The following is a 12873-nucleotide window of genomic DNA, read 5'->3' as shown; positions in this document are numbered from 1 at the left end:
ATCTCTGGTGCAGACATTGTTGATGGCACAGTACGTTGATCATCTTTACAAATGTTTCGTTCTTGAATTCTTGATGAAAGCTGTAACTCATGGTTGGAATACAGGAATAGTTTAAATACCAATGAGAGCCTGTGGAAACTCATTAATTTACTACATAGCTGATGTTTTTTATATTTATGACAGCCAGTGCTTGATGTGAAGCCGTATCTACCTTACTGTGATTCTATTCCAGATGCAATGGCACCATCCTGGGTGAAGGCAAGTATCAATATGCGGATATGGTTCATCAATTCTGCTCCATATGGAGGCTAAACCAAATGCTTATATATGCTTTAGGCTGGTGGTGGAGATGATCCCATTGCCCTAGCATCAGTTCAGTTCACGCCAAAATTTTGTGATGATCTTGCCAAAAGTTGGGAAATTTTGGTAAATTCTCGATTAAATCCCTGGTTCTGTTTCTCGTGTTTTATTTTCATTTCCATACATGACTGGAAATATGTTTTAGGGCAAACAATCAATGTATTCAACTCCTCGAGAATTTCAGCAATTAGTCGAGCAAGTACTGTCACGAGATATACGTTCTTTGAGGCAAAGAACAAATCCAAAGAGCTCATCAGCAACCACGGATGAGGAATCTTCACAAGGAAATGGTGCTGATTTTACACAAACACTAACTCAAGATGATGAATCAATTGAATGGAACCCAAGTAGAAGTGAAGCTATTGAGTCCAAAACTCAGTCCCATTTCCAAACCAATGAAGATGAACAATTCTCTAACTCAGCTTTGGTACTCTATAAGCTGGCATTAGAGGCCTGCCTCATAACTTATACTGTAGATAATGGCCATGTTTTAGTTCATGGGATTGAAATTGCAGGATCTCGATCTAGTCGTGTTCGTGATTGCAATCAAATAACATGGGTCAAGGTATCCGAGTCAAATCAAACATCTTCATGATTATTGTATGTACTATTAACAATTGATTGGTTTAGTTAATTGGGTCACTTTGACATGCATAAACATTATTAATGTGCTATTAGAGGAAACTGTTCCCTAGGATATGGATGGCAAAAACATCTTATGGATTTAATTCAGACATTGCTTAAATTATGGGTTATAATGAGCTTCAAGTTCGGACCATTTTCACCAAGGAACTCCCTTGTTTAAGTGATGCTGTTAATTGTAGATATTTTGGGTTCATGGTATTTACTCTGGAGGAACAATATGGCATGCACACCATCGTGATTGGTATACATGGGGTTGAAATTCTCATACCTCTTGCTACAAGATGCACACTATGACAACACCAGGTCTCTCTAGTATTAGAGTTTTACAATCAAGTACATATCTTGATATGTTTACATTTGTAATTTGTATTGCATGGTCGACTGAGTGAAGGGGAATCTCTCTATGCAAAACCATGGAATATTAAAAGCATGGTCTTCACTAAGCTTGCATTCATTCACGTTGATGGTGATAGCCTTTCCATCAAGATTACATGTACATGGACCATGGTCCATGTAATACATCAAGACTGATATCTAATACATGATTGTATCTTCCCATGATTCTCAAGACTGATATCTTGCCATCAAGATTCTCAAGACTTATATCTAATACATCAAGACTGATATCTTCCCATCAAGATTCTTAAGACTAATATCTAATACATGATTGTTCATCTCGTTATTTCAGAATAAACATGACTTATATAGATTATTGTCACAGTTGCTACTTGGCTTCCATTGATAATTTACATAAAACATCATTCCTTAAATCCAATGGATGTAATTGGCATTTCTGCCCTGACAAATGTACTTGGATCCTTTTATGCTTAATATGATTCAAACATACCAGACATCTCTAAACATTTTAGTTATTAGCAGATTCTGGAACTTACCTTTTGCCTTACATAATGAATCACATTTTTATGTTCTATTTAGTTAGCTTTGCAAACATATTTCTCTAAACGAGACTAAAACATTCTAATTACTAAATCTTACAATATTCATTGATATGGCCAAATTAATTATTGAGAAGCATTGGAAGGACGTGCAGTGTTGCCATGGCAAAATTTGACTTGGGCATTTGATAATAGTGTGAGATCTTTAGTGTCAAAGGATGAAGATGATTGGGCACATTTCAAAGGACCCATCTACGATATGAATTCATGCCAATAACCTTCCAAAGAACCATCTTCCCAATCATTTCAAACCTTGCATCCGGATTTCAATCCTTAATCATGCCTCAATCGTTCTATAAAGAGGAACTTGTGTAGAGAAATGTTTCGAAGAACCTAGAAATTTGTTTTTACCAAGACGAATTAAAATGAGTCCACTTTTCAAAATGCACAGAAAATGAAATAAATGAATAAATATATATTTGGTGCATTACCAAAAATCCACATTGGGGGCCTATAGTACAAGACGCATCTGAGAAGCCACAAAAAAACCCAAGGTTAATGCAGCACCCATCGCTGCATGTAGCCTCACACAAAAGTATTTTGCAAGAAATATTTTCTCCTTGTCCTGCAATGCATAAACTATGTTAGTACAATTTTACATAGTTTAGAAAAGCTTCAATATTTTTCTTGTCTTTCCATAACAAATTTTGAAGCTTCAATCATTTGCAGGTCTGTATATTGCTGGCACATTTTGGCATCTATAGTTACAGTGACTCATCAGAGAATTCAATCATGTAAGATTGTTCTTCATCAGTTCACGTCATGTTACATCACAAACCTTCATACCAGAACCATCAGTCTCGGCCCCTACTACCTCCACCTTCTATACCTCATACAAAGTTCAAAAGGCCATCCGGCGCCTCTCACATGGATGGTTGTCTGACCACACAAGACTACAAGGTGAATGCCCTTTAATGCAGTAACCGGTAACCGAACTTGCCCCTATCCTTCCCATCGCATGAATCAAGCACAACATTGTGCCTCTCCTTCTAATCATGGAATCATCAAACTGTCATGATTTGCCACATTGTCATACTTTCTGGAGTAGTAGTACTTGAAGTGGAACTCCAACACTTCCCTACCACCAACCACATCCTTATATTATGCTACTTCAAAGGTATGTCTACTACAATGACTCCATGTACTCAAAATTCCCTCTGACATGCACTATATGCACAAGTGTTGGGACGAATTAGCAGTTCAAGGGGGTTATCAGAGGTCATCACAAGCACCATCAATGCGAAGCAAGAATGCCCACTCTAACCTCCCCTATTAGGTATACAAAGTAAGAGGCTCACGAGCCATCCACATTCTTCTTTACGCTAATGACATAGTATTGATCTCTGAATATTGTGCAGGTCTACAGCATCATCTTGAGCATGTCCATCACAGCCACGTTGATTGGGTGAAAAACGTACACACTCCAACAAGAGCGCAAGTTGAAGTACTAGATTCTCATGTCTATTTAGGAGTCACATTTACAAGCATGATCGGGTGACCCACAGGAGGCTATGCAGCTCAGCTCTGCCTATGGCCTCAAGAACTTGCCACTCCAAAATAATGAGTGGAATACGGTATTGCCACAAGATCAATGGCGGCTCTATACCCAGAAGACTTGGAAAACATCAAGTATGCCCTAAAGATGGTCTACTACTATGTCAATTTATGAACAGGTTCATACAAGGATTGCGGATGGATTCAAAGCAAGGAACATTGTGTAGGTGCCCAGCTTACAAGCACATAAGAGACATGTACACCACCCTCTGCACAACCTCCACCACCATTTGACAAATGACGGGGAAGGCTGGCCCACCAAACATTGGCCAAATCTTGCACAAGCTTCCAAAGCATAGGGAATCAGCCCTTATATTAGGATGCAACAATAGCTCTGCACAATCTTCACCACCATTCAACAAATGACGGGGAAGGCTGGCTTATCAAACTTTGGCCAAATCTTGCACAAGTTTCAAAAGCATAGGGAATCATCCCCTGTATCACATGTTACTGATTTCCTCCATAGCTCCACACCTCTGCTAACAATGTACTGTGCCAAGGAGCCACCATTGAGCGAGGAGACGAATGCAACAAAGGTACAACGTGGGTATTAGGATATAAGGCACATAGGACATAAGCTATAATGTCCCATCACCACTACTCAACCCGTACATACTAGTTACACACTTCATGCCTGTAAACCATCTTCAAAATCATTCTACCACATGTATTAAGATCATGATAATGAACATCAGGCTTTGGGAAGCTTACAGTACAGAAACATGAATTCAACCATATTTGTAATCATGAAACGGAAATATTGGCATCTAAATGGAAAGATTTGTCTATCAACAAATGTATGATATGATGTGAACTGTTAACCTGCTATTCTAGCATTTAAACTCCCTGAGTTTCAATCAGATGAAAACAACTCTAATGGTAGCACTTAATAATGTTCATTTTAGATGTTTCTGATATTAAGAATTTGTGCCTGGCACTTACATCATGATTTTTTGACACAAAATCTACCACAAGCTTTCCAATTGGTGCAGTCATAAGTGAAAGAATCTACATCAAAGAGAGCAGATATATGATATTAAACCATAATATACATTGAACATAGGTTAAGGTTCAATATTCAATGGAAAAACAACAAAAGCTTACAGCACAAGGGTAAGGCATGGTTTTTGTTGCGGTTAAGAGTAAGATCAAGGAATAAAGGCCAATCACTGACATCTTCACAACTTCTTTTCCTTTTTCTGTGCCCAATCTCACCTGTTTTTAAACCAAAATGTTTAGTTTCACGTTCTGTAGATCTTTTTGCTCAATATTTCAATCAATATTCTTACCAAAGGAGACATCTTGCCCACTAACTGGTCACCTTCAATCTATATAATTAAAATTCATTTTTTATCAAAGTAAATCTGGTAACTTTATGCGTGAATTAATAGCACAAAAGAAAACACAAGAATATGAAAAGGGCGAGAGCATGCCTGATGAAAATGACTGCAAAAAAGAATCAACGTAGTAGTTATTCCAACCAGTGTTGCAGCTGCTAGGATAGTTCCAGATACTTGCAGACTGTAGATTCATTATTCCACAAACCTCATAAATGGTCATGATTTGATTATAAGAATTAATATGATCAAACTGTAGATTTATCACTAAGATTATAAACATTTTTTTATTTTATATAAGAAGTTTTCCATGTGAAAGACAGTTCTCAAAACCTGCCAGTAGACTGACTCAAATAGAAGGCTGTTGTCGCAAGGGGACCGAATGCAGTAAAACATAATGGTTCTCCAACCCCCAAATAGCTAAGCCTAAATGGAGGACACTGTCCATAAATACATATAGAAAAAGAACACACGAAGTATGTTATGGGGTATGATATATAAACTTTATATGATAGACTGTTCATGCTCATATAGTTAAATGCCCACGAGTTTTTCTTTATTTTCCAAAATAACCTTGGTCAACCTAGTCTCAAGCAGTTGTATAGACAAATATCTGGTTTTGTCAATAGCATCTGCTATTTGAGCGATTATTTGGTCAAGTCATCCTGTTTTTCTCTCTTTCGAGGAATGACTACAGCCATTCTGGGAAGCAATGAAAAGTTAGGAGCATATGGAAAAATAAAGAAAAACTTGGGGGTAATCAGTAGATTTTTCAATATATATGACAGAATATACATGTTCATAGTTATATGTATATATACATACGTGATACAATGTAAACATTCATTGCATTATGTACAATATGAATACCTGATATATATATCCACAACAAATGGCTCCAGCTAAAAGTACAAATATTTGCATGTTCTGGGCTTGCCATGCCCCCCATAAAAGACCGAGAAGTCCAAAAACAAGACATGCGTATGCAGAAATTAGCACTCCTTCTCGACTGCATAGGTTAATCATGTCAATTGAACATTTCTACAGGATATCATACGTACTCAGAAAATGCATGAGTATGTACAATATGTATCTGGTGTTCTGATACCTTCCTGTCATGGTGACAACAGACTCCTTTTTCTCTTTGTCAACTCCTGTCTCAGCATCATAGGCATCATTACTGGCCAATAAAATAAATGTGGTGTTAACCAGAAACAATAACAACTGACATAATGTAAATGCATGTGGTGTTAACCAGAAACAATAACAACTGAAATCATGTTCATACCTTAAATTCAGCCATGCAATAACCAACACGGAAGAAACTAATAATGCACTGAATCTACCAATGTGGAACAATCCAGTTTGCCAGAATGCCACTGTAGAACCCACCTGTCTTTTAAACATGATCAAGTCGTAGCAAAAATCTTAACAAATGTTACAGAACAGATGAAAATGAACATGACCATTTACAAGCACTTAGTCCTGCCCACAAAACAAACACCACGAAAACAGAATTTTTTCCTAGAAAAATTGATATTCTAAGGCTAATGACAGTCAAGATTGATTATGTGCGCCGGATGTGAATGGACCATTGCCCAATCATCATCATTGCTTACATTCTTCTTAGTTCCTATTCTCCACAAGCAAGGAATCTTATAGATTGATTAGGTGAGTCCAAGTAGAGATCTCTTCAGGGGAAGAAGCTAAGATTTTTATCTCTGCACCATCACCGAAGCAAACTACCCTACATATCATATGCATTTCGTTAGAAACTCAACATGTAGGCCCCATGCAAGTTCACTTTTTTTCAAGTGTCACACTGTCCTATGACTGTTCTCTCCACACTCATTCAAACCTTTCAAAATTCATAAGATGGAGTGGATGTATCTGTTCAGAAAACTTCTTGCGGCCTGAGGCCTGAAGAGCCATATTATATTACCCTACTGAAAATGTTTTTGTTGGTTCATGCTATAGGTCATGTATTGAAATTCATAAGATGGAATGGATGCATTCGTTCAGAAAACTTCTTGAGGCCTGAAGAGCCATATTATATTACCATACTGAAAATGTTTCTGATGGTTCATGCCATAGGTCATGCAAAGAAAAAGGCATTTTAAGACATTTTGGGTCTAAGAAAAAGGCTTACCGAGAGAGGGACGAGGGCAACTGAGTATATGGGAAGCTTGATGGCTCGCCATAGCAACTTTTTCTTCTCAGACAAAGCATGAAGTTGTTCTTCTTTTTCTTCTTCATCAAGGATAACTACTTCACCAACAGTTTCTTGTGATAACTCTGCGATATTTCTATCCCTTACATCAGGAAATTCCTGATCTGGAGAATCATTTAAAGAGATCAGGTTTCTGCTTAGTGATGAGGCGACAAAATATATGGTCTCTCTCCTAGACGTATAAGAAGAAGAAAAGGCCGATGATCTCTGGAGACAATGATGATGGAGGTATCGTAAAGAGGAGTGAGGCTTATCACACGAGTAAGATCGGAAGCGTATTCTGTGATGGAGGTGGTGTGAAACACCAACAGTGTTAGTCTTATTCTGTTTGATATTACTACAGCATGAGAATGAGGCCACAGATGTTAATGGCGCTCGTGAGCTCCACATAGCCATAGCAAATTCAAAGTTTCAGCGTTCTCTGTTTCCTTCCTCTTTCTCCTCGTCTTCCTCTGCTTCTTCTCTCTTTATGCTTCTTCTTCGTTATTCAGCTGGTTCTACATCTGGTCTTCCTCTCACTTCTTTACCTTCTGCAGCTGTTTCTTCTTCCGCCGGAGAAAAAGAACGTTACGAGCATTAGGAAGGAAGAGGAAGAAGAAGAAGCTCTGGCGATGGCAGCAGCAGGTCTGAGTAGCATTATCCAAACAGATAATAGTTTGGCATAATTTCAGATATAGCCCCCCAAATAAAACACACATATAGGATCCCTAACGAGGAAAGAAAATCATTCCCCTTTTGGGCGATTTCCATTTTTTCATGTTTGTTGGTGTGGATATTTCCAATTAGTAGTGACACTACAATTAGTACACATTCTAGGGTTTGTTCTTTTTCCATTGTTCTTGAGAATCCCATTCACTTCTAATTTCCCTAGATAAAACTAGAAGGAGATTTTTACCCAACTTCACGAGCCAGTTCTTCTCCGAGACAAATATGAATCCAAACACAACTTTTGTCGAAAAGCCAAAATGCTTAACCCTATCACCCATGATGTAAATCCATTTCATGCAATCAATTTGTCAAAACACTTGCCCTCAATTGCATCTTCATACATGTGATTCACTAAGACTCTAGCCATGTCGTCACGCAGCATGAGTACAACCTATGTTCCAGCAAAACCCAAAATGCCTAACCTATCACCCAAGATGTAAATCCATTACATGCAATCAATTTATTGAAACACTTGCGCTCAACATCCTCATACATGTGATTCACTAAGACTCTAGCCATGCCATCACACAGCATGAGTACAATCTATGTTCCAGCAAAACCTTGGCTCATGTACAAAAGCAGATTGCCCTAAGGCATCCATCCAAGGGCATGTTTCCGAAATTTTTCTTATGAATTTACTCTCTTACAATTATTATTCTCTTAAAACAATGGGAGATATTTGACATCTGCCTTGAGAACCTTTCAGATCTTAGAGAAAATGTTTTTGTTCGTATCTCCGATTTGTTAAACCCTAAACCCTTCAGCACTGAATGTTTGTGTATTTTCCATGGATTTCCACTTCACATTGATTTTTGCCACAAATAGTATATGTATTCCCATGATGAATATTGAACAGTAGAGCTTCTATTCTATGATGTTTCAAGAGATCATCATCAAATCAAATTAGCAAATTTCGTTAATTCAATATGAATCAGCAGTAGAGACATTGACACAACATAACACTCTCCATATGACAAACACCGGCAGGAAAGATTATATAACGAGGACAGTCAATCTACATCACAAAGTATATGCAAAAGCAAGTAAGCTGTTTTTTAATAAGATCCTCACAGGCAGTGAGTGAGCAATGTAATGTCGATCACAATTCAAGCAACAGTAACAATAAGGCAGAGTATATACAGGGATATAGTTCATTGAAATGAAAACCAATCAGTTCCGATCTCTGTCTGTCTCTGTCTCTCTCTCCCCATATGCAATTGGCTTATGGTTCCTGCCTGCTTACATACAAAGAAAGTAAGCAGGAACTTGAGAAGTTCAGATGTCTTTCTATGAACTCATGAAGCCAATAACAAGATAATAATGTTTCCGCCTGTAAATAACAAGGCATGTTGTATAGATCAGTTTACATTTGCAAGAGGTAATCGAGTATCTTTGAGCAATGAGGAATCGGGAGGGATAGGGATTTTGGAGTCCTTCACAGTCCGTTGTGTGCCCTGTGAGACACGCTTCTCAATATCATTGTTTTCTGGACAACTGAATTCCTCTTCTTCGCTGTTACAAGATTCTTCTAGAGATGAGGTTTTGGCTGTACCCCTGAATTCCTCTAATAGCTTCTCAATTTCAGGTGCTCGTAGAGCTTTGATTGATTCTTCACTAGCTACATCTACTGTTCTCTTTGTCGGTGTCAATCCTGTTGGCTCATCTTCCTGAAATACATACATATGGGAGGAATATATGAATTAACCGTTGTATACAATTTCTGTAAATAGACATCCCTGACCACAACAAGGTTACATACCATATACTCTTTCTTCAGACATGAGTCTGCCTCAGATTGTATACCATTTGTTCCATTGCTATGAGAAACTTCAAGTTCCATGAGGGTTTCTCCTTGTGAGGCAAGTGTTGTTTGCATACTTGTGGTTGCTTCCATATCAACATCAACACAATCTAACCAAAACACCAAGATGAGGAACAGACGAAAACTGTGTATGATGCACCAAGAAATTAGAAACATTTAGTGATATCATACCATCTATTGATTTTAGAAGAGCAATGTTGCCATCTTGAAGCTGAGATTCCATTGAAGTGTTCATCTCTTCGAGGTTTGTGAGTAAAAGACCATTACCATAAACTCCTTCCCTGCAAACAATGAAGAGGATTTCTCACTTTCATAAACCTTTAATAAAAGACGCCACTTAAATCCCACCAAAATAAAACATTTTATACTTGACAACTAGATCGACAGCAAGATGATTGTTCCTCTCTAGAAGTTGAAGAGATTCTTGGGCCTTTTTCCATCCTCCTGTGGCTTCTGCTGTTTGTTTAACACTAAAATCAAATTGACATGAAAAAGATCAGCAGTTAAATCAGATTTCATTATATCTTGATATACAAAACGAAAAACTATATTGGAAACAATGTACCAGTGCCCAGCAATTTCTTTTAAGCAGGTTTCATTAGAATTTAAGTTATCACAGACTTGGTGGAAGTGATTTTCTGCTTCCTTCATGTAGTTCAGCCATTGACTTTGGGACTCTGATCTTGCCTCACAGATTTTTAGAACGTCTTGTTCAATATTATTAGAATTCCTTGCAACCAAGTTCCTAAGGATACTTATCCTTGAGTTGACCTGTAAAATCAGCATGTATAGGTCTACATTATGCTTGCTCTTATTGCATAGAAAGCAATAGACACTTTTTTGCAAATTGGCAAAATAGCACTCACAATTTCAGATTTTCGTGCTGATGCAGCAACTAACATCTCTGAGATCTTCTCCATAAGTTTACTTTCCTCTTGCTTTGCTACTTCCTGAAACAAGCACTTATTGTCATTCATTGAGCCAAGTAATGAGAAAATAAAGACAATATATGTACTAGGGGATCACCTCATAAACTCTTTCAAGATCAACAAGAGTTTTCTGTACATTTTCATGACTCTCTACAACAGACCCTTTGATGCTTAAGGTGTTTTCTTCTTCAAGTTCATAGAACGCTTCTAACTTCTTTGATATTTCCTTTGCAGCATCTAGATTCTGCAGTGCTTTCTGTAAACATTTTATAACAATAGGGTGATAAGTGATAACATTTGGTAGAGCTTTAAACTATTACTATGCAAAAGCAGAAAGAAGTGAATACCTCTTGCTGCTGGGAAACAAAAGAAACTATAACTTCTTGTTGTCTCAGCAATGCGTTTGAAGTATCATTGAATAACATTTCAGCTTCATAAATAGACGATGTGAGGAGCTGTTTGCAATGAACATGGACATGGACATGGACATGATTAAAAAGATTTTTAAAGGATGCAAAGCTAAATCACAGGACCAGAGTATTTGTACCTCTTGCAGGGAACTACTATGAGCAGAAATAGCTGAGTTTACTTTCTCAAATGTCAATGTGGATTCTTTCTCATGTGACTGTGCTAAACCATTAATCTGCCTCAATCCAGATAGAAAGATCTCTTTCACCCTATCTGTATTCTGACGAAGAACTTCTGTTACCTGGAATAGTACAGTAATCACAAGTGCTTAGAACAGGAATTATCCGAAATTATTCTTCATCTATGTAAATCAAATTAATTACTTTTACACATTTTGGATCTATATAGCATTTGCATACTGAACATGACATATTTCTTATTAGAACCTAATAATGCTTTGTTTATAGTCAATTATAATTTGACATTTATATCATTTATAATTTGACCTAAACTCTCAGAAACTAATTAATTTCTAGCATTTCATGTATTTTGTTAACATGAATAACATTTCAGAAAATAAACTAAACTAGACTGACATTTCAATCCTTTGCCCATAATTGATCATCAAATTAGTGTGTGATTAAGTACCCAGAGATAGTCCCAATACCTCATTCTTGCTATCTGTGAAGCATTTAATATGGTCTTGCATCTGTTGGATCTGTTTTTGCTGATGGCCAACAGAGGATACAACAGATCCATGTAGTGCCTTCAATTGTACACCCAGGTCACCATGAAATGACTGCAAAGTTTTCTGATTGTTGACTTCTACTTTACTCTTTCGTTCTACACATCACAAGGCAATACACAATCACACTTTTGAACATTTACTTTAGTCACACTGATCATGTTTGAAGAATAATATATTAAACAATTTGTTTCATAAAATGCTGACCAATTTTTGAATGAAGCCCTGTTATCTCTGCAATACAAGCCTCCAGCTGAGAACGAAGGTTTTCAGCTTGTTTAACAAGAACATCCTCTGAAACATAAAGACATAAGATTTAGCCATTAATAGACACGATTACGCATTCAGGGAGAAATAATGAGAAAGCCATATACCTGACTGTTGAAATTTCGATATAATAAAATCTCGTTCTTTAATAGAGTATTGAGCTTGACTAATTTCCTTTTTGGCTTCATCCAGTGCCTCCTCAGTAAAACGCAGTCTTTTCTGTAGGAGTATGGATTCTACTGTTCAGGATTTCCTTTTTTGTATATTATGATATGCATTCTTCAAGTGCTTTTCAGCAAAATTACCTGGCTTCTTTCAAGTTTCTCATTCAAATCTTCACAATGGCTACGTTCTGAATCCAGTTCCTCTTGAATGGTATCCAGCCTCTGTATATTAGAAACACCTCAAGTTATGAATAAGTATTTAAATACACATGTTTATATCACAGGATTGACAGACAAAAAACACTCAAAAAAATACTTGCCTTGTTCTTGACTTCAATGTCAAACTCTATTTGTTCGATCCTCTCTGACATTGCCTATAATGGTGATGTAAAAATGTTGAATTTAGACAGGTGATTCAACTTATAACTTGGTCAAACTATAAATGGTATGCAAGTATCTCGACAGATTTCAATCAAGAAAAGAGAATGGGATCAGGACTACCTTCTTTTCAGCTTCCTCTTGTAGAAAGCGCTCCCTAGGAAGATATACTCCGTTCTTTTCGCGAGCAGCATTAACCTCTATTAGAGTTAATGTTATCAGTAACATCTAAACATTTTAATTCTTAATAGCTGCTAAGAACTTGCAAGAGGAGTACCTGCTTTTAATTTCTCCATCTCACTGTAAAGATCTTTAATTAATGCAGATTTCATCATCTTTTGATTTACCTAAACAAAATGAAAATTGACTT

At 37.1% G+C, this 12873-nt stretch overlaps 2 protein-coding genes and 1 pseudogene across 3 annotated transcripts; 1 reads left to right on the top strand and 2 right to left on the bottom strand.

The window, feature by feature from the left end:
* Positions 1 to 6: 6 nt before the first annotated feature.
* On the top strand, positions 7 to 994 carry LOC147847441 (uncharacterized). Its single transcript, XM_087339192.1, has 4 exons — positions 7 to 30; positions 184 to 258; positions 337 to 426; positions 506 to 994. The coding sequence occupies exons 2-4, from the start codon at positions 238 to 240 to the stop codon at positions 953 to 955; spliced, it is 561 nt and encodes a 186-aa protein (XP_087195318.1). The 5' UTR covers positions 7 to 30; positions 184 to 237; the 3' UTR covers positions 956 to 994.
* Positions 995 to 2388: 1394 nt separating this feature from the next.
* On the bottom strand, positions 2389 to 7659 carry LOC147847440 (2-carboxy-1,4-naphthoquinone phytyltransferase, chloroplastic-like; annotated as a pseudogene). The gene is made up of 10 exons (XR_015532322.1): positions 7002 to 7659; positions 6141 to 6244; positions 5961 to 6032; positions 5723 to 5861; positions 5186 to 5292; positions 4949 to 5036; positions 4805 to 4843; positions 4620 to 4730; positions 4458 to 4523; positions 2389 to 2526 (listed from the first exon to the last, which is right to left on the bottom strand). The product of XR_015532322.1 is annotated as a 2-carboxy-1,4-naphthoquinone phytyltransferase, chloroplastic-like (transcript).
* Positions 7660 to 9013: 1354 nt separating this feature from the next.
* On the bottom strand, positions 9014 to 12850 carry LOC147847439 (kinesin-like protein KIN-5D). Its single transcript, XM_087339193.1, has 16 exons — positions 12781 to 12850; positions 12627 to 12703; positions 12446 to 12499; positions 12267 to 12347; positions 12069 to 12180; positions 11902 to 11988; positions 11617 to 11792; positions 11089 to 11250; positions 10889 to 10996; positions 10639 to 10797; positions 10479 to 10562; positions 10178 to 10383; positions 9981 to 10082; positions 9784 to 9893; positions 9550 to 9701; positions 9014 to 9457 (listed from the first exon to the last, which is right to left on the bottom strand). The coding sequence occupies exons 1-16, from the start codon at positions 12836 to 12838 to the stop codon at positions 9149 to 9151; spliced, it is 2037 nt and encodes a 678-aa protein (XP_087195319.1). The 5' UTR covers positions 12839 to 12850; the 3' UTR covers positions 9014 to 9148.
* Between the last annotated feature and the right edge of the window lie 23 nt (positions 12851 to 12873).

The sequence above is a fragment of the Azolla caroliniana genome, unplaced genomic scaffold (assembly GCF_043228905.1).
Source record: "Azolla caroliniana isolate FFs.n. ecotype wild unplaced genomic scaffold, voAzoCaro1.0.p SCAF_1020, whole genome shotgun sequence".
NCBI classification, from domain to species: Eukaryota; Viridiplantae; Streptophyta; class Polypodiopsida; order Salviniales; family Salviniaceae; genus Azolla; species Azolla caroliniana.
The sequence above is the reverse complement of the archived record's forward strand: the minus strand, read 5'-3'. Positions and strand labels throughout refer to the sequence as shown.

Coding starts and splice junctions, on each gene's coding strand:
- LOC147847441 (XM_087339192.1), top strand. CDS start 238: ATGGCACCATCCTGGGTGAAG. Junction 259..336: donor TGGCACCATCCTGGGTGAAG/GCAAGTATCAAT, acceptor TATATGCTTTAG/GCTGGTGGTGGAGATGATCC. Junction 427..505: donor CCAAAAGTTGGGAAATTTTG/GTAAATTCTCGA, acceptor AATATGTTTTAG/GGCAAACAATCAATGTATTC.
- LOC147847439 (XM_087339193.1), bottom strand. CDS start 12,838: ATGATGAAATCTGCATTAATTAAAGATCTTTACAGTGAGATGGAGAAA. Junction 12,500..12,626: donor AAGAGGAAGCTGAAAAGAAG/GTAGTCCTGATC, acceptor TCACCATTATAG/GCAATGTCAGAGAGGATCGA. Junction 9,458..9,549: donor GTCTGAAGAAAGAGTATATG/GTATGTAACCTT, acceptor TATGTATTTCAG/GAAGATGAGCCAACAGGATT.